A 19,516-nucleotide genomic window follows, 5' to 3' on the forward strand; every position below is an offset into this window, starting at 1 on the left:
TTTTTCTTTTTTCTTTTCCTTTATCATTTTTCTTTTTTCTTTTCCTTTATCATTTTTCTTTTTTCTTTTCCTTTATCATTTTTCTGTTTTCTTTTCCTTTATCATTTTTCTGTTTTCTTTTCCTTTATCATTTTTCTGTTTTCTTTTCCTTTATCATTTTTCTGTTTTCTTTTCCTTTATCATTTTTCTTTTTTTTTTTCCTTTATCATTTTTCTTTTTTCTTTTCCTTTATCATTTTTCCTTTTCTTTTCTTTTACGATTGTTTCTTATTTCTTTTCCTTTATCATTTTTCTTTTTTCTTTTCCTTTATCATTTTTCTTTTCTTTTCCTTTACGATTGTTTCTTATTTCTTTTCCTTAATCATTTTTCTTTTTTCTTTTCCTTTATCATTTTTCTTTTTTCTTTTCCTTTATCATTTTTCTTTTTTCTTTTCCTTTATTATTTTTATTTTTTCTTTTCCTTTATCAATTTTCTTTTTCTTTTCCTTTATCATTTTTTCTTTTTTCTTTTCCTTTATCATTTTTTTTTTTTCTTTTCCTTTATCATTTTTCTTTTTCTTTTCCTTTATCATTTTTCTTTTTCCTTTTCCATTATCATTTTTCTTTTTTCTTTCCTTTATCATTTTTCTTTTTTCTTTTCCTTTATCATTTTTCTTTTTCCTTTTCCAGTATCATTTTTCTTTTTCCTTTTTCCTTTTCCTTTATCATTTTTCTTTTTTCTTTTCCTTTATCATTTTTCTTTTTTCTTTTCCTTTACGATTGTTTCTTATTTCTTTTCCTTAATCATTTTTCTTTTTTCTTTTCCTTTATCAGTTTTCCTTTTCTTTTCCTTTACGATTGTTTCTTATTTCTTTTCCTTTATCATTTTTCTTTTTTCTTTTCATTTATCATTTTTCTTTTTTCTTTTCCTTTATCATTTTTCTTTATTCTTTTCCTTTATCACTATTCTTTTTTTCTTTTTATTTATCATTTTTCTTTTTTTCTTTTCCTTTATCATTTTTCTTTATTCTTTTCATTTATCATTTTTCTTTTTGCTTTTCCTTAATCATTTTTCCTTTTCTTTTCCTTTATCTTTTTTCTTTTCCTTTATCATTTTTCCTTTTCTTTTCCTTTATTATTTTTCTATTTTCTTTTCCTTTATCATTTTTCTTTTTTCTTTTCCTTTATCATTTTTCTTATTTCTTTTCCTTTATCATTTTTCTTTTTCCTTTTTCTTTATAACTTTTTTTTTCTTTTCCTTTATCATTTTTCTATTTTCTTTTCCTTTATCATGTTTCTGTTTTCTTTTCCTTTATCATGTTTCTGTTTTCTTTTCCTTTATCATGTTTCTGTTTTCTTTTCCTTTATCATTTTTCTTTTTTCTTTTCCTTTATCATTTTTCTTTATTCTTTTCCTTTATAATTTTTCTTTATTCTTTTCCTTTATAATTTTTCTTTATTCTTTTCCTTTATCATTTTTTTTTCTTGTCCTTTATCATTTCTCTTTTCCTTTATCATTGTTCTTTATTATTTTCCTTTATCTTTTTTCTTCTGTCTTTTCCTTTATCATTTTTTTTACTTTTCCTTCATCATTTTTCTTTTCCTTGATCATTTTTCTTTTTTCTTTTCCTTTATCATGTTTCTTTTTTCTTTTCCTTTATCATTTTTCTTTTTCCTTTTCCTTTATCATTTTTCTTTTTTCTTTTCCTTCATCATTTTTCTTTTTCCTTTTCCTTTATCATTTTTCTTTTTCCTTTTCCTTTATCATTTTTCTTTTTCTTTTCCTTTATCATTTTTTTTTTCTTTTCCTTTATCATTTTTTTTTCCTTTATCATTTTTCTTTTTTCTTTTCCTTTATCATTTTTCTTTTTCCTTTTCCTTTATCATTTTTCTTTTTTTCTTTTCCTTCATCATTTTTCTTTTTCCTTTTCCTTTATCATTTTTCTTTTTCCTTTTCCTTTATCATTTTTCTTTTTCCTTTTCCTTTATCATTTTTCTTTTTCTTTTCCTTTATCATTTTTTTTCCTTTTCCTTTATCATTTTTCTTTTTCCTTTATCATTTTTCTTTTTTCTTTTTCTTTATCATTTTTCTTTTTTCTTTTTCTTTATCATTTTTCTTTTTTCTTTTTCTTTATCATTTTTCTTTTTTCTTTTCCTTTATCATTTTTCTTTTTTCTTTTCCTTTATCATTTTTCTGTTTTCTTTTCCTTTATCATTTTTCTTTTTTCTTTTCCTTTATCATTTTTCTTTTTTCTTTTCCTTTATCAATTTTCTTTTTTCTTTTCCTTTATCAATTTTCTTTTTCCTTTTCCTTTATCATTTTTCTTTTTTCTTTTCCTTTATCATTTTTCTTTTTTCTTTTCCTTTATCATTTTTCTTTTTTCTTTTCCTTTATCAATTTTCTTTTTCCTTTTCCTTTATCATTTTTCTTTTTTCTTTTCCTTTATCATTTTTCTTTTTTCTTTTCCTTTATCATTTTTCTGTTTTCTTTTCCTTTATCATTTTTCTGTTTTCTTTTCCTTTATCATTTTTCTGTTTTCTTTTCCTTTATCATTTTTCTGTTTTCTTTTCCTTTATCATTTTTCTTTTTTTTTTCCTTTATCATTTTTCTTTTTTCTTTTCCTTTATCATTTTTCCTTTTCTTTTCTTTTACGATTGTTTCTTATTTCTTTTCCTTTATCATTTTTCTTTTTTCTTTTCCTTTATCATTTTTCTTTTCTTTTCCTTTACGATTGTTTCTTATTTCTTTTCCTTAATCATTTTTCTTTTTTCTTTTCCTTTATCATTTTTCTTTTTTCTTTTCCTTTATCATTTTTCTTTTTTCTTTTCCTTTATTATTTTTATTTTTTCTTTTCCTTTATTAATTTTCTTTTTCTTTTCCTTTATCATTTTTTCTTTTTTCTTTTCCTTTATCATTTTTTCTTTTTTCTTTTCCTTTATCATTTTTCTTTTTCTTTTCCTTTATCATTTTTCTTTTTCCTTTTCCATTATCATTTTTCTTTTTTCTTTCCTTTATCATTTTTCTTTTTTCTTTTCCTTTATCATTTTTCTTTTTCCTTTTCCAGTATCATTTTTCTTTTTCCTTTTTCCTTTTCCTTTATCATTTTTCTTTTTTCTTTTCCTTTATCATTTTTCTTTTTTCTTTTCCTTTACGATTGTTTCTTATTTCTTTTCCTTAATCATTTTTCTTTTTTCTTTTCCTTTATCAGTTTTCCTTTTCTTTTCCTTTACGATTGTTTCTTATTTCTTTTCCTTTATCATTTTTCTTTTTTCTTTTCATTTATCATTTTTCTTTTTTCTTTTCCTTTATCATTTTTCTTTATTCTTTTCCTTTATCACTATTCTTTTTTTCTTTTCCTTTATCATTTTTCTTTTTTTCTTTTCCTTTATCATTTTTCTTTATTCTTTTCATTTATCATTTTTCTTTTTGCTTTTCCTTAAACATTTTTCCTTTTCTTTTCCTTTATCTTTTTTCTTTTCCTTTATCATTTTTCCTTTTCTTTTCCTTTATTATTTTTCTATTTTCTTTTCCTTTATCATTTTTCTTTTTTCTTTTCCTTTATCATTTTTCTTATTTCTTTTCCTTTATCATTTTTCTTTTTCCTTTTTCTTTATAACTTTTTTTTTCTTTTCCTTTATCATTTTTCTATTTTCTTTTCCTTTATCATGTTTCTGTTTTCTTTTCCTTTATCATGTTTCTGTTTTCTTTTCCTTTATCATTTTTCTTTTTTCTTTTCCTTTATCATTTTTCTTTATTCTTTTCCTTTATAATTTTTCTTTATTCTTTTCCTTTATAATTTTTCTTTATTCTTTTCCTTTATCATTTTTTTTTCTTGTCCTTTATCATTTCTCTTTTCCTTTATCATTGTTCTTTATTATTTTCCTTTATCTTTTTTCTTCTGTCTTTTCCTTTATCATTTTTTTTACTTTTCCTTCATCATTTTTCTTTTCCTTGATCATTTTTCTTTTTTCTTTTCCTTTATCATTTTTCTTTTTTCTTTTCCTTTATCATTTTTCTTTTTCCTTTTCCTTTATCATTTTTCTTTTTTCTTTTCCTTCATCATTTTTCTTTTTCCTTTTCCTTTATCATTTTTCTTTTTCCTTTTCCTTTATCATTTTTCTTTTTCTTTTCCTTTATAATTTTTTTTTTTCTTTTCCTTTATCATTTTTTTTTCCTTTATAATTTTTCTTTTTTCTTTTCCTTTATCATTTTTCTTTTTCCTTTTCCTTTATCATTTTTCTTTTTTTCTTTTCCTTCATCATTTTTCTTTTTCCTTTTCCTTTATCATTTTTCTTTTTCCTTTTCCTTTATCATTTTTCTTTTTCCTTTTCCTTTATCATTTTTCTTTTTCTTTTCCTTTATCATTTTTTTTTCCTTTTCCTTTATCATTTTTCTTTTTCCTTTATCATTTTTCTTTTTTCTTTTTCTTTATCATTTTTCTTTTTTCTTTTTCTTTATCATTTTTCTGTTTTCTTTTCCTTTATCATTTTTCTTTTTTCTTTTCCTTTATCATTTTTCTGTTTTCTTTTCCTTTATCATTTTTCTTTTTTCTTTTCCTTTATCATTTTTCTTTTTTCTTTTCCTTTATCAATTTTCTTTTTTCTTTTCCTTTATCAATTTTCTTTTTCCTTTTCCTTTATCATTTTTCTTTTTTCTTTTCCTTTATCATTTTTCTTTTTTCTTTTCCTTTATCATTTTTCTTTTTTCTTTTCCTTTATCAATTTTCTTTTTCCTTTTCCTTTATCATTTTTCTTTTTTCTTTTCCTTTATCATTTTTCTTTTTTCTTTTCCTTTATCATTTTTCTGTTTTCTTTTCCTTTATCATTTTTCTGTTTTCTTTTCCTTTATCATTTTTCTGTTTTCTTTTCCTTTATCATTTTTCTGTTTTCTTTTCTTTTATCATTTTTCTTTTTTCTTTTCCTTTATCAATTTTCTTTTTTCTTTTCCTTTATCAATTTTCTTTTTCCTTTTCCTTTATCAATTTTCTTTTTCCTTTTCCTTCATCATTTTTCTTTTTTCTTTTCTTTTATCATTTTTCTTTTTTCTTTTCCTTTATCATTTTTCTGTTTTCTTTTCCTTTATCATTTTTCTGTTTTCTTTTCCTTTATTATTTTTCCTTTTCTTTTCCTTTATCATTTTTCCTTTTCTTTTCCTTTATCATTTTTCTGTTTTCTTTTCCTTTATCATTTTTCCTTTTCTTTTCCTTTATAATTTTTCCTTTTCTTTTCCTTTATCATTTTTCTTTTTTCTTTTCCTTTATCATTTTTCTTTTTTCTTTTCCTTTATCATTTTTCTGTTTTCTTTTCCTTTATCATTTTTCTTTTTTCTTTTCCTTTATCAATTTTCTTTTTTCTTTTCCTTTATCAATTTTCTTTTTCCTTTTCCTTTATCAATTTTCTTTTTCCTTTTCCTTCATCATTTTTCTTTTTTCTTTTCTTTTATCATTTTTCTTTTTTCTTTTCCTTTATCATTTTTCTGTTTTCTTTTCCTTTATCATTTTTCCTTTTCTTTTCCTTTATCATTTTTCGTTTTCTTTTCCTTTATCATTTTTCTTTTTTCTTTTCCTTTATCATTTTTCTTTTTTCTTTTTCTTTATCATTTTTCTGTTTTCTTTTCCTTTATCATTTTTCTTTTTTCAATTCCTTTATCATTTTTCTTTTTTCTTTTCCTTTATCATTTTTCTTTTTTCTTTTCCTTTATCATTTTTCTTTTTTCTTTTCCTTTATCATTTTTCTTTTTTCTTTTCCTTTATCATTTTTCTCTTTTCTTTTCCTTTATCATTTTTCTTTTTTCTTTTTCTTTATCATTTTTCTGTTTTCTTTTCCTTTATCATTTTTCTTTTTTCTTTTCCTTTATCATTTTTCTTTTTTCTTTTCCTTTATCATTTTTCTTTTTTCTTTTCCTTTATCATTTTTCTTTTTTCTTTTCCTTTATCATTTTTCTTTTTTCTTTTCCTTTATCATTTTTCTTTTTTCTTTTCTTTTATCATTTTTCTTTTTTCTTTTCCTTTATCATTTTTCTGTTTTCTTTTCCTTTATCATTTTTCTTTTTTCTTTTCCTTTATCATTTTTCTTTTTTCTTTTCCTTTATCATTTTTCTTTTTTCTTTTCCTTTATCAATTTTCTTTTTCCTTTTCCTTTATCATTTTTCTTTTTTCTTTTCCTTTATCATTTTTCTTTTTTCTTTTCCTTTATCATTTTTCTTTTTTCTTTTCCTTTATCATTTTTCTGTTTTCTTTTCCTTTATCATTTTTCTTTTTTCTTTTCCTTTATCAATTTTCTTTTTTCTTTTCCTTTATCAATTTTCTTTTTCCTTTATCAATTTTCTTTTTTCTTTTCCTTTATCAATTTTCTTTTTCCTTTTCCTTTATCATTTTTCTTTTTTCTTTTCCTTTATCATTTTTCTTTTTTCTTTTCCTTTATCATTTTTCTTTTTTCTTTTCCTTTATCATTTTTCTGTTTTCTTTTCCTTTATCATTTTTCTTTTTTCTTTTCCTTTATCAATTTTCTTTTTTCTTTTCCTTTATCAATTTTCTTTTTCCTGTTCCTTTATCAATTTTCTTTTTCCTTTTCCTTCATCATTTTTCTTTTTTCTTTTCTTTTATCATTTTTCTTTTTTCTTTTCCTTTATCATTTTTCTGTTTTCTTTTCCTTTATCATTTTTCTTTTTTCTTTTCCTTTATCATTTTTCCTTTTCTTTTCCTTTATCATTTTTCTTTTTTCTTTTCCTTTATCATTTTTCTGTTTTCTTTTCCTTTATCATTTTTCCTTTTCTTTTCCTTTATCATTTTTCCTTTTCTTTTCCTTTATCATTTTTCCTTTTCTTTTCCTTTATCATTTTACTTTTTTCTTTTTCTTTATCATTTTTCTGTTTTCTTTTCCTTTATCATTTTTCTTTTTTCTTTTCCTTTATCATTTTTCTTTTTTCTTTTCCTTTATCATTTTTCTTTTTTCTTTTCCTTTATCATTTTTCTTTTTTCTTTTCCTTTATCATTTTTCTTTTTTCTTTTCCTTCATCATTTTTTCTTTTTTCTTTTCCTTTATCATTTTTTCTTTTTTCTTTTCCTTTATCATTTTTCTTTTTTCTTTTCCTTTATCATTTTTCCTTTTCTTTTCCTTTATCATTTTTCCTTTTCTTTTCTTTTATCATTTTTCCTTTTCTTTTCCTTTATCATGTTTATTTTTTCTTTTCCTTTATCATTTTTCTTTTTTCTTTTTCTTTATCATTTTTCTTTTTTCTTTTCCTTTATCATTTTTCCTTTTCTTTTCCTTTATCATTTTTCTTTTTTCTTTTCCTTTATCATTTTTCTTTTTTCTTTTCCTTTATCATTTTTTTTTCTTTTCCTTTATCATTTTGCTTTTTTCTTTTCCTTTATCATTTTTCTGTTTTCTTTTCCTTTATCATTTTTCTTTTTTCTTTTCCTTTATCATTTTTCTTTTTTCTTTTCCTTTATCATTTGTCCTTTTCTTTTCTTTTACGATTGTTTCTTATTTCTTTTCCTTTATCATTTTTCTTTTTTCTTTTCCTTTATCATTTTTCTTTTCTTTTCCTTTACGATTGTTTCTTATTTCTTTTCCTTAATCATTTTTCTTTTTTCTTTTCCTTTATCATTTTTCTTTTTTCTTTTCCTTTATCATTTTTCTTTTTTCTTTTCCTTTATTATTTTTATTTTTTCTTTTCCTTTATCAATTTTCTTTTTCTTTTCCTTTATCATTTTTTCTTTTTTCTTTTCCTTTATCATTTTTTCTTTTTTCTTTTCCTTTATCATTTTTCTTTTTCTTTTCCTTTATCATTTTTCTTTTTCCTTTTCCATTATCATTTTTCTTTTTTCTTTCCTTTATCATTTTTCTTTTTTCTTTTCCTTTATCATTTTTCTTTTTCCTTTTCCAGTATAATTTTTCTTTTTCCTTTTTCCTTTTCCTTTATCATTTTTCTTTTTTCTTTTCCTTTATCATTTTTCTTTTTTCTTTTCCTTTACGATTGTTTCTTATTTCTTTTCCTTAATCATTTTTCTTTTTTCTTTTCCTTTATCAGTTTTCCTTTTCTTTTCCTTTACGATTGTTTCTTATTTCTTTTCCTTTATCATTTTTCTTTTTCCTTTTCCTTTATCATTTTTCTTTTCTTTTCCTTTACGATTGTTTCTTATTTCTTTTCCTTAATCATTTTTCTTTTTTCTTTTCCTTTATCATTTTTCTTTTTTCTTTTCCTTTATCATTTTTCTTTTTTCTGTTCCTTTATCATTTTTCTGTTTTCTTTTCCTTTATCATTTTTTCTTTTTTCTTTTCCTTTATCATTTTTCTTTTTCTTTTCCTTTATCATTTTTCTTTTTCTTTTCCTTTATCATGTTTCTTTTTTCTTTTCCTTTATCATTTTTCTTTTTTCTTTTCCTTTACGATTGTTTCTTATTTCTTTTCCTTAATCATTTTTCTTTTTTCTTTTCCTTTATCAGTTTTCCTTTTCTTTTCCTTTACGATTGTTTCTTATTTCTTTTCCTTTATCATTTTTCTTTTTCCTTTTCCTTTATCATTTTTCTTTTCTTATCCTTTACGATTGTTTCTTATTTCTTTTCCTTAATCATTTTTCTTTTTTCTTTTCCTTTATCATTTTTCTTATTTCTTTTCCTTAATCATTTTTCTTTTTTCTTTTCCTTTATCATTTTTCTTTTTTCTTTTCCTTTATCATTTTTCTTTTTTCTTTTCCTTTATCATTTTTTCTTTTTTCTTTTCCTTTATCATTTTTCTTTTTCTTTTCCTTTATCATTTTTCTTTTTCTTTTCCTTTATCATGTTTCTTTTTTCTTTTCCTTTATCATTTTTCTTTTTTCTTTTCCTTTACGATTGTTTCTTATTTCTTTTCCTTAATCATTTTTCTTTTTTCTTTTCCTTTATCAGTTTTCCTTTTCTTTTCCTTTACGATTGTTTCTTATTTCTTTTCCTTAATCATTTTTCTTTTTTCTTTTCCTTAATCATTTTTCTTTTTTCTTTTCCTTTATCATTTTTCTTTTTTCTTTTCCTTTATCATTTTTCTTTTTTCTTTTCCTTTATCATTTTTCTTTTTTCTTTTCCTTTATCATTTTTCTTTTTTCTTTTCCTTTATCAATTTTCTTTTTCTTTTCCTTTATCATTTTTCTTTTTTCTTTTCCTTTATCATTTTTCTTTTTTCTTTTCCTTTATCATTTTTCTTTTTTCTTTTCCTTTATCATTTTTCTTTTTTCTTTTCCTTTATCATTTTTCTGTTTTCTTTTCCTTTATCATTTTTCTTTTTTCTTTTCCTTTATCATTTTTCTTTTTTCTTTTCCTTTATCATTTTTCTTTTTCCTTTTCCTTTATCATTTTTCTTTTTTCTTTTCCTTTACGATTGTTTCTGTGACCATGTTTTCTTTTTTTTTCTGTGACCATGTTTTCTTTTTTCTTTTTTTCTGTGACCATGTTTTCTTTTTTCTTTTTTTTTCTGTGACCATGTTTTCTTTTTTCTTTTTTTTCTGTGACCATGTTTTCTTTTTTCTTTTTTTTTCTGTGACCATGTTTTCTTGTTTCTTTTTTTTTTTCTTTTACCATGTTTTCTTTTTTCTTTTTTTTCTGTTACCATGTTTTCTTTTTTCTTCTGTTACCATGTTTTCTGTTTTCTTTTTTTTTCTGTTACCATGTTTTCTTTTTTCTTTTTTTTTCTGTTACCATGTTTTCTTTTTTCTTTTACCATTATTTCTTTTTTTTTACCATTATTTATTTTCTATTTCTTTTACCATAGTTCTTTTCCTTTACCATTTTTCTGTTTTCTTTTCTTTTACAATTTTTTCTTTTCTTTTACCATTTTTTGCTCTAATCTTTTCCTTTACCATTTTTTCCATTACCATTTTTTCCTATTTTTTCACTTTTTTCACCATGTTTTCTTTTTTCTTTTCTTCACCATTTTTTCTTTTCCTTTACCATTTATTTTCTTTTCCCATGTTTTCTTTTTTCTTTTCTTTTACAATTTTTCTGTTACCATTTTTTCTTTTATCTTTTCTTTTACCATTTCTTATATTTCTTTTCTTTTACCATGTTTTGTTTTTTCTTTTCCTTTACCATTTTTTCTTTTTTCTTTTCCTTTACCATTTTTACTTTTTTATTTTCTTTTACAATTTTTATTCTCCTTCTCTTTTACAATGGTTTCTTTTTTCTTTTACAATTGTTTCTTTTTTCTTTTTTTTTTACCATTTTTTCAATTTTCTTTTCTTTTACCATTTTTTCATTTTCTGTTACCATTTTTTCTTTTCCTTTACCATTTTTTCTTTTTTCTTTTCTTTTACGTTTTTCTTTCTTTTACTATTTTTCATATTTCTTTTCTTTTACCATTTTTTCATTTTCTGTTACAATTTTTTCTTTTGCTTTACCATTTTTTCTTTTTTCTTTTCTTTTACGTTTTTCTTTTTTCTTTCTTTTACTATTGTTCATATTTCTTTTCTTTTACCATTTTTCATATTGCTTTTCTTTTACCAGTTTTTCTTTTTTCTTTTCCTTTACCATTTTTTCTTTTCCTTTACCATTTTTTCTTTTCCTTTACCATTTTTTCTTTTCCTTTAACATTTTGTCTTTTTTCTTTTCCTTTACAATTTTTTCTTCTTTCTTTTCCTTTATCATTTTTTCTTCTTTCTTTTCCTTTATCATTTTTTCTTCTTTGTTTTCCTTTATCATTTTTTCTTCTTTCTTTTCCTTTATCATTTTTCTTTTTTCTTTTCCTTTACCATTTTTCTTCTTTGTTTTCCTTCATCATTTTTTCTTCTTTCTTTTCCTTTATCATTTTTTCTTCTTTCTTTTCCTTTATCATTTTTTCTTCTTTCGTTTCCTTTATCATTTTTTCTTCTTTCTTTTCCTTTAACATTTTGTCTTTTTTCTTTTCCTTTACCATTTTGTCTTTTTTATTTCCTTTACAATTTTTTCTTCTTTCTTTTCCTTTATCATTTTTCCTTTTCTTTTCCTTTATCATTTTTTCTTTTTTCTTTTCCTTTATCATTTTTTTTTCTTTCTTTTCCTTTACCATTATTTCTTCTTTCTTTTCCTTTATCATTTTTTCATCTTTCCTTTCCTTTATCATTTTTTCTTCCTTCTTTTCCTTTATCATTTTTTCTTCCTTCTTTTCCTTTATCATTTTTTCTTCCTTCTTTTCCTTTATCATTTTTTCTTCCTTCTTTTCCTTTATCATTTTTTCTTCCTTCTTTTCCTTTATCATTTTTTCTTCCTTCTTTTCCTTTATCATTTTTTCTTCTTTCTTGTCCTTTATCATTTTTCTTTTCCTTTATCATTTTTTTCTTTTTCTTTTCCTTTACCATTTTTTCTTCCTTCTTTTCCTTTATCATTTTTTCTTCTTTCTTTTCCTTTATCATTTTTTCTTCTTTCTTTTCCTTTATCATTTTTTCTTCTTTCTTGTCCTTTATCATGTTTTCTTCTTTCTTGTCCTTTATCATGTTTTCTTCTTTCTTGTCCTTTATCATGATTTCTTCTTTCTTGTCCTTTATCATGTTTTGTTCTTTCTTGTCCTTTATCATGTTTTCTTCTTTCTTTTCCTTTATCATTTTTTCTTCTTTCTTTTCCTTTACCATTTTTTCTTCTTTCTTTTCCTTTACCATTTTTTCTTCTTTTTTGTCGTTTACCATTTTTTCTTTTTTCTTTACCATTTTTTGTTTTTTTCCTTTACCATTTTTACTTTTTTATTTTCTTTACTATTTCTTTATTTTCTTTACAATTTTTTTTCTTTTCTTTCCAATTTTTTTTTCTTTTCTTTCCAATTTTTGTTTCTTTTCTTTTACAATTTTTTCTTTTTTCTATTCTCTTTCTCTTTTTTCTTTTTTCTTGTCCTTTACCATTTTTTGTTTTTCTTTTTCCTTTACCATGTTTTCTTTTTTCTTTTCCTTTACCATTTTTTCTGTTATCATTTTTTTTTCGATTATCATTTTCTCTTTTTCTTTTCCTTTAGCATTTTTTCTTCTTTCTTTTCCTTTACCATTTGTTCTTTTTTCTTTTCTTGTACCCTTTTTTGTTTCTTTTCTTTGACTCTTTTCTTTTTTCTTTCCTTTTACCTTTTTTCATTGTTCTTTTCTTTTACCATTTTTCATATTTCTTTTATCAGTTTTTCTTTTTTCTTTTCTTTTACAGTTTGTTCTCCTTTACCATTTTTCTTTTTTCCTTTTCTTTACCAGTTTATCTTTATTCTTTTTCTTAACCATTTTTCCTGTTTTCTTTTCTTTTGCCATTTTTCTTTTACCATTTTGTTTTCTTTTACCATTTTTCATTGTTTCTTTTTTTTGCATTTTTTGTTTTTTCTTTTCTTTTGCAATTTTTTCTTTTCTTTTGCACTGTTCCTTTATTTACTTTACCCTTTTTCTTTTTTCTTTTCCTTTAGCATTTTTTCTTTTTTCTTTTCTTTTACCATTTTTTATTTTTTATTTTCTTTCACCATTTTTCTTTTTACTTTTCTTTTACCATTTTCTCTTTTTCCTTTTCTTTTACCATTTTTTCTTTTTTCTTTTCTTTTACCATTTTTCTTTTTTCTTTTCTTTTACCATTTTTTCTTTCTTCTTTTCTTTTACCATTTTTCTTTTTTCTTTTCTTTTACCATTTTTTCTTTTTTCTTTTCTTTTACCATTTTTCTTTTTCTTTTCTTTTACCCTTTTTCTTTTTCTTTTCTTTTATCATTTGTTCTTTTTTCCTTTCCTTTACCATTTTTCTTTTTTCTTTTATTTTCCATTTTTCTTTTTTCTTTTACCATTTTTTCTTTTTTCTTTTCTTTTACAAATTTTCTTTTGTCTTTTCTTTTACAAATTTTCTTTTGTCTTTTCTTTTACAAATTTTCTTTTGTCTTTTCTTTTACCAAATTTTCTTTTTCTTTTCTTTTACCATTGTTTCTTTTTCTTTTCTTTTACCATTGTTTCTTTTTCTTCTCTTTTACCATTTTTCTTTTTTCTTACTCTTTACCATTTTTTCTGTTTTTTTTTTTTTTACCATTTACCATTTTTCCTTTTCCATGACCATTTTTTCTTTTCCATTACCATTTGTTCTTTTTTCTCCTCTTTTGCCATTTGTGTCTTTTTTCTCTTCTTTTGCCATTTTTTTCTGTTTTGTTTCTTTTACTTTACTATTTTTTTCTTTTTTTCCTTTACCATTTTTTTTCTTTTCCTTTACCATTTTTTCTTTTTCTTTTCCTTTACCATTTTTTCTTTTTCTTTTCCTTTACCATTTTTTCTTTTTCTTTTCCTTTACCATTTTTCCTTTTTCGTTTACAATTTTTCTTTTTCTTTTCTTTTACCATTTTTTCTTTTTCTTTTACCATTTTTTCTGTTTTCTTGTCCTTTTTCCATTTAGTTTTTTTCTCTTTCACCATTTTTTTTTATTATTTCACCATTTTCTTCTCTTTTACTATTTTTCTTTTACCAATTTTTCTTTTTTCTTTTTTCTCATTTTTTATTTTTTATTTTCCCTTACCGTTTTTTTTACTTTACCATTTTTTTCCTTTTCCATTTTTTCTTTTTTCTTTTCTTTAACCAGTTTTTCTTTTCTTTTGCACTTTTTCTTTTTTCTTTTCTTGTGCACTTTTCTTTTCTTTTACCATTTTTCTTTTTACCATTTTTTCTTTTACGATCTTTTCTTTTCTTTTAAAATTTTTTCTTTTTTCTTTTCTTTTCCTTTACGATTTTTTCCCCTTATCATTTTTTCTTTACTTTTCCTTTACCATTTTTCTTTTTTCTTTTCCTTTACCATGTTTTCTTTTTTCTTTTCCTTTACTATGTTTTCCTTTTTCTTTAGCATTTTTACTATTTTCTTTTCTTTTACCATTTTTTCATTTTCCTTTTCTTTTACCATTTTTTCATTTTCCTTTTCTTTTACCATTTTTTCATTTTCCTTTTCTTTTACCATTTTTTCATTTTCCTTTTCTTTTACCATTTTTTCATTTTTCTTTTCTTTTACCGTTTATTTCTTTTTTCTTTTTAGTTTCTTTTACCGTTTTTTTTCTGTCCTTTAACATATTTGCTTTTTTTGTCTGTTCCTATTTTTGTTCTTTTTTTTTTACCATTTTTTCCTTTTTTTACCATTTTTCTTTTTTCTTTTCTTTTACCACTTTTCTTTTTTTCTTTTACCATTTGTTCTTTGTTCTTTTCTTTTACAATTTGTTCTTTTCTTTTTCCATTTGTTTTTTCTTTTACCATTTCTTGTTTCTTTTCTTTTACCATTTGTTCCTTTTTCTTTTCTATTACCATTTTTTCTTTTTCTTTTCTGTTACCATTTTTCTTTTTCTTTTTTCTTTTCTTTTTACCGTTTTTTCTTTCTTTTCCTTTACCAATTTTTTTACTTGTCTTTTTCTTTTTTCTTTCCTTTTACCATTTTTTTTATTTTCCTTTACCATTTTTTCTTTTCTCTCTTTTTTTTTCTTTATTTCCTTTTCCTTCTATTTTTTTCTAATTTAATTCAACGTTATTAGTGTAAAACTGCTTTCACTTGGGTGCAATTACTAACAAAATACAACAAAACCTCCCTAATTGCAGAGCATTCATATTTAATTTTTTTTGTTATTGCATATCTGTATTAATCTTCCAACTAATCTTCCACTTTGCTTTCTTTCTATTGCTGCATCATTGTGTGTTTGTGTGTAGCGTAACTACAAGCTGGACACTGCTGGTCACCTCCTGCTCTGCTCAGCAGTGGTAAGTAAACAATACATGTTTTAGACACAGATTGCATCAAAATTATTCAACCTTTTTATTTGCTTATAAGGTTTGCTAATTTAGTTTTTTTAGATGGCATGAAAAATACATTTTGTGTACGCAGCATCACAAAAATTTGCTGAGTGCATGCAGCATATTCTATTTGATTTATTTGTGTTCAAAGATTCCTTGCTCTCATGAATCAGGAATTTCTAAATGTCAATCCAGGTTTTGAAAGAAAAATTGTAGATCTGCTGAATGATCCAGATTTAGTTGCAACTTGAGAGAATTGGAAGGTAATAAAAAAAGTGTGTTCATAATATTTGATACATTTAGAAAATATGAAAACTTTTTTAATGAATTTCATATTTCATTTTTCCTTTTTAATTTTTTAAAATTCATAATTAAAATGAAATGAAAAAGTATTTAAAAATGGATTTTGAAAAAAAATGTCCTTACCCAGTGTTATCGCAATGTCAGGTGTGGTTTATACAAACAATTCAAAGTACACAAAAACTCACATCATGTATAGAATTGTAATTATGAAAAATGAAATGGAAAACTAAATTCATTGAACATTATTTAAATGAAAACACAGCAAGAAACTGAATAGTTAACAATGGAATGCTGTTTGCATCACTAACAGCAAATATAGATGAAGCAGCATTCTCTGAAGTATGTAATCTATTATGTAAAGGAAAATTGTTTGTGTGTTTGTTTGTATGTCTACTAAAATCTTTTGACAGCCACATTAAATAGTCACAACCATGGTAACGTTAGAAAGAGTAACCTCTTGGAGGAAAAAATATGTAAAAATACGCCCAAAAGATTGTGTGGAGGATTGAGAGAGGTATAAAAAAAAATGTGGTAGTAGCAGAGGGTGGCGATCAAAACAACAGTAGGTGGTTTGGGTAAAAAGAAGTGGTAGTAGGCAAGCAAGCTCGAACCCGTAACATAAAGGAGGAAAAGAAGGTGAAGAAAAAGACTTAATGTTTTAGCTGATGCATCCATCGCACAACCGGAAGTCGCAAGCATTATAATTAAGAGTAGTCAATTGAAAAGAAACCATCATTTGCGAAAATGTTGACAAATAAAGCAACCCCTCCTTGAAAAAAGCGGCAGAGTTGAGGGTGAAGAAATTTATATTTTTGGCCAATTTTTCGATATGTCGTCTGAGACATCGAGCTTGAAAACAATACCCATCTCATCAGGATCTGTAGTGTGTGTTGAAAGTTTTTGGTAGACATCCAAACATGCATACACGCACACACACACACATTTTGCCTTTTATATTATAGACTAGCGGGGGTAACCAGCGTTGGCCTGGGTGTGGAGAGGTGCTGTAGTAAGGATATTGAGCAAGGGTGAGACGTAAAAAAAAAAAAAAAAGAAGATAAACACAGGAAAATAAAAAAAGCAGGTAAAAAGAAGGAAAGTAAAAAAGAGATAAAAATAAGAAAATAAAGAAGTGAATGAAAATCACATAAATAACCATGTTTAAATGTTAAAACTTTAATAAAAAAAAAATCTGTTACGTGGGTTTGACTGTGAAACTTGGAGCTAACAACACGGCCACAATATCCACTGCTCTACGATGACGTCATTGGAATAACGTTGTGTTTTTTCTATTTAAACAAATTAAAAAAAAAAAAAAAAACGCTAGACACGCATGCGTGGTTGCCGAAGGAACGATTTTTTGTGCCCTTATCTTGTTTCAAACGACCATATCTATAAAAAATAATTGACCATTTTTTCTAATTTTCACATATTCGACTGAGACATCGCTCTTTCAGATGGTACTGGTTTGACCCAGTCTAATGCCGCTGAGAAAAGTTTTGAGCAGACATACAAACACACACACACACACACACACACACACACATTTTGCCCTTTTTATATATATATATATATATATATATATACTATCAGGGGTTCCGGGTGTGGAGAGGTAGTGTAGTAAGGAACCCTGGGGGAGGGATTAAAAATGTGGTAGTAGGGGATCAAAACAACAGTAGGCAGTTTGGGTAGAGGTGTTAAATAAAAAAATAAAAAAGTGGTGGTAGGCAGGCTTGAACCCGTAACATGAAGGAGGAAAAAAAAAACGTAACGTCTTAGTCAAGCAATCAGAAGTTGAGAGCATTGGAATTAAGTGTAGTCAATCCAACAGTGATGATGTCTTGTAAAATGTCAACAAAAAAAAGCAACCCCTCCTTGTACAAAACTGCCCAATTGATGGTGAAGGAATGAATGTTTTTGACCAAATTTTCGATGTTTGTCGTCCAAAGAGTCTAGCTTGAAAATGATACCAATCTCGTGAGGATCGGTCACGTGTATCAAAAGTTTTTGCGAGACATACCCACACAAACACACATTTTGCCATTTATATATTACTGGCAGGGGTGTTTGGAGGTGTGTGTGTTGGGGGGTAGATCAAAACAAAATGGAAACTAAATAATAAGCAAAGTAATAACCCCGTTTAAATTTTAAAAAACGAACAAAAACAAAAAAAAACAGTGAAAAAAGTTTTGGGAGAGAGGTAGGCTCGAACCTGAAACCTTGAGGTTAATAATCTGATGACATAGCATGATGCTACAAAGGCAGAGATTAAGAACAGCCGAAAATGAGCGTTTAAAAATGCAGTTGGTTGAATGTCAACATATGGTTCTCTAGATCAAATATCATGCTGTAGAGAAAACGAATTCACAGTGCGAATTTTGTAAGGTAAAAGTCGCTGAAATAAGATATTTCCGACGTCGTTTCGTAAATTGTACAAATTATAATCTAAGGAGTATATAAAAAGTCCTAAGATAGTAACCCCCCCCCCAGCCCCTGGAGAACTATCGGCAAAAAAGCCTTTACCGGACATACAAAAAATTGCACACACACAAACACACATTTTGCCTTTTATATATATAGACTAGTGGGAGTACCCGGCGTTGCCCAGGTGTTTGAAGGTATGTGTGGGGTGGGGTTAAATCAAAACAAAATGGAAAATAATGAATAAGCAAAGTAATAACCCTGTTTAAATATGCTGAAAAAAAAATAAAATGAATGTGTAAGCGAACGATCTTAAAACTTCTAAAAAAATTTGTAAAAAAAAAAAATTGTCAACATGATGAAAAAAAAAATAGACAGAACGAAAAAAGTAAGATTTATTTTTTTTGATTTTTAAAGTTTTAACAATATTGAAACAGGGTTATTTATGCAATAACCCTGTTTCAATATTGTTAAAACTTCAAAAATCCAAAAAAAAAAATCTTACATCTCGGTTCCAACATGCAAGCTTAAGATATCGACGCTGCTCCTTAACTGACTGAGCTATGAGCGCATCAGTGAAATTGGGGTGTTTTTTTTAAAAATATTTAAACTAATTCAACTAAAATTCGTTTTTTGCACATGTGTATATGGCTAACTTGTCATGAGGAAACGATTTTTTGCTACACCTCCCTGTAGAAAAGTGTCCCGTTGAGGGTGAAGGAATTAATGGTTTTAACCAATTTTCGATATTTGTCGTCCGAAGGGTCGAGCTTAAAAATGATACTGATCTCGTGAAAATCCGTCACCCCTGTCGAAAGTTTTTGTGAGAAACACACACATTTTGCCTTTTATATATATAGACTAGCCTGGGTTCCCGGCGTTGCCCTGGTGTTTGGAGGTGTGTGTTGAGCATAAAAATAAAGTTTTAGTAGGCGGGCAGGCTCGAACTCGTGACGCGAAGGAGGAAAAGAAAATGGAGGTGTGTGTAAGAGTGTTGGTTGAGCAAAACAAAAAAGAAGGAAAATTGCAAGTGCAAAAAAGTAAAAAAAAAAAAATAGGAGTAGTAAGCAGGCTCGAATCCATAACGTGCCAGAGGAAAAAGAGGTGAAAAAAAAACCGGTCTTATCGATGGGCCTACCACAGTTGTGACATCACAGGTGGTCGAAATAATGCCTTTTTTGCAGCATCATTGAAGCAAGGTTTGAATGACTTGCAAAAAATGTCAGTGAAAAAACTGACCCTCCTTGTAGAAAAGTGCCCAGTTGAGGGTGAAGGAATCAACGTTTTTAGCCAATTTTTCGATATTTGTTGTCTGAAGGGTCGAGCTTCAAAAGGATACCAATCTTGTGAAAATCTGTCGCCATCCTAATGATCCATCTTCATTTTTCTTAAAATTATGGTGGCCTTGGTGGGAAGAGAAATTAGTTTGTATATGTTGTACAATATCTTTCAAGAGTATGTTAAATCGTTGCATACATTACCTGTCCAAGGGTAGGTACAATTATTTTTTTACCTATCCTAGGGAATGTACAATTATTTTATATGTGTAGGGTAGGTAAAATATTATTCTGCTTGAGATACACAAATGTTCCACACCATTAAATGATATCTGTTCTCTGCTTATGGTGAGTGAAGAGGACGGTAAGGTTGCTGAAATGATAACAGATACTACACTTTTTTCTTAGCTAAAAAACAAGTAACCGTAATATAGTTTCCTATCACGCATTATCTCCTCTTTAAAAAACAAAAATACAAAATAATCGACACAGAATATATTTTAGAAGTGGAGGAAGGGGATAATTGAGTCAGTTCCGGAAATGGCTGAAGCAGTTTATTTTATATTTGTAAAAGAAGGGGGGAATATGGAGTCAGGCTAGGAAATTACTGCAGCAGTTTAGGATATAAAAATTACTTTATTTCATATCTATTTTTAAGAGATAGGACTTGGGGGGGAAATATGAAGAAAATTCCCGGAAATGACTGAAGCAGTTTGCAGTCTCAAAATTACTTTATTTCATATCTAAGTTTACCAGGGAGATATGGAGCCAGTCCCGGAAATGGCTGAAGCAGTTTACGATATCAAATTTCTTCTTATTTCATATCTATCT

The 19,516-nt window shown here is 25.0% G+C and overlaps 1 protein-coding gene across 15 annotated transcripts in view; it reads left to right on the forward strand.

The window, feature by feature from the left end:
- LOC145293152 (uncharacterized) overlaps positions 1 to 19,516 on the forward strand; it is a 589,140-nt gene that overhangs the window by 273,586 nt on the left and 296,038 nt on the right. For 12 of the 15 annotated variants that reach the window (XM_080139591.1, XM_080139585.1, XM_080139592.1 and 9 more), the window contains one exon: positions 14,601 to 14,651. The exons of the other annotated variants lie outside the window; for them this stretch is intronic. In XM_080139591.1, coding sequence (XP_079995717.1) covers positions 14,601 to 14,651 — 51 coding nt within the window. The remainder of the gene's footprint in view (positions 1 to 14,600; positions 14,652 to 19,516) is intronic. 15 annotated transcript variants of the gene reach the window in all.

This window comes from Euprymna scolopes, chromosome 14, assembly GCF_053919585.1.
Source record: "Euprymna scolopes isolate OS-2025 chromosome 14, ASM5391958v1, whole genome shotgun sequence".
NCBI classification, from domain to species: domain Eukaryota; kingdom Metazoa; phylum Mollusca; class Cephalopoda; order Sepiida; family Sepiolidae; genus Euprymna; species Euprymna scolopes.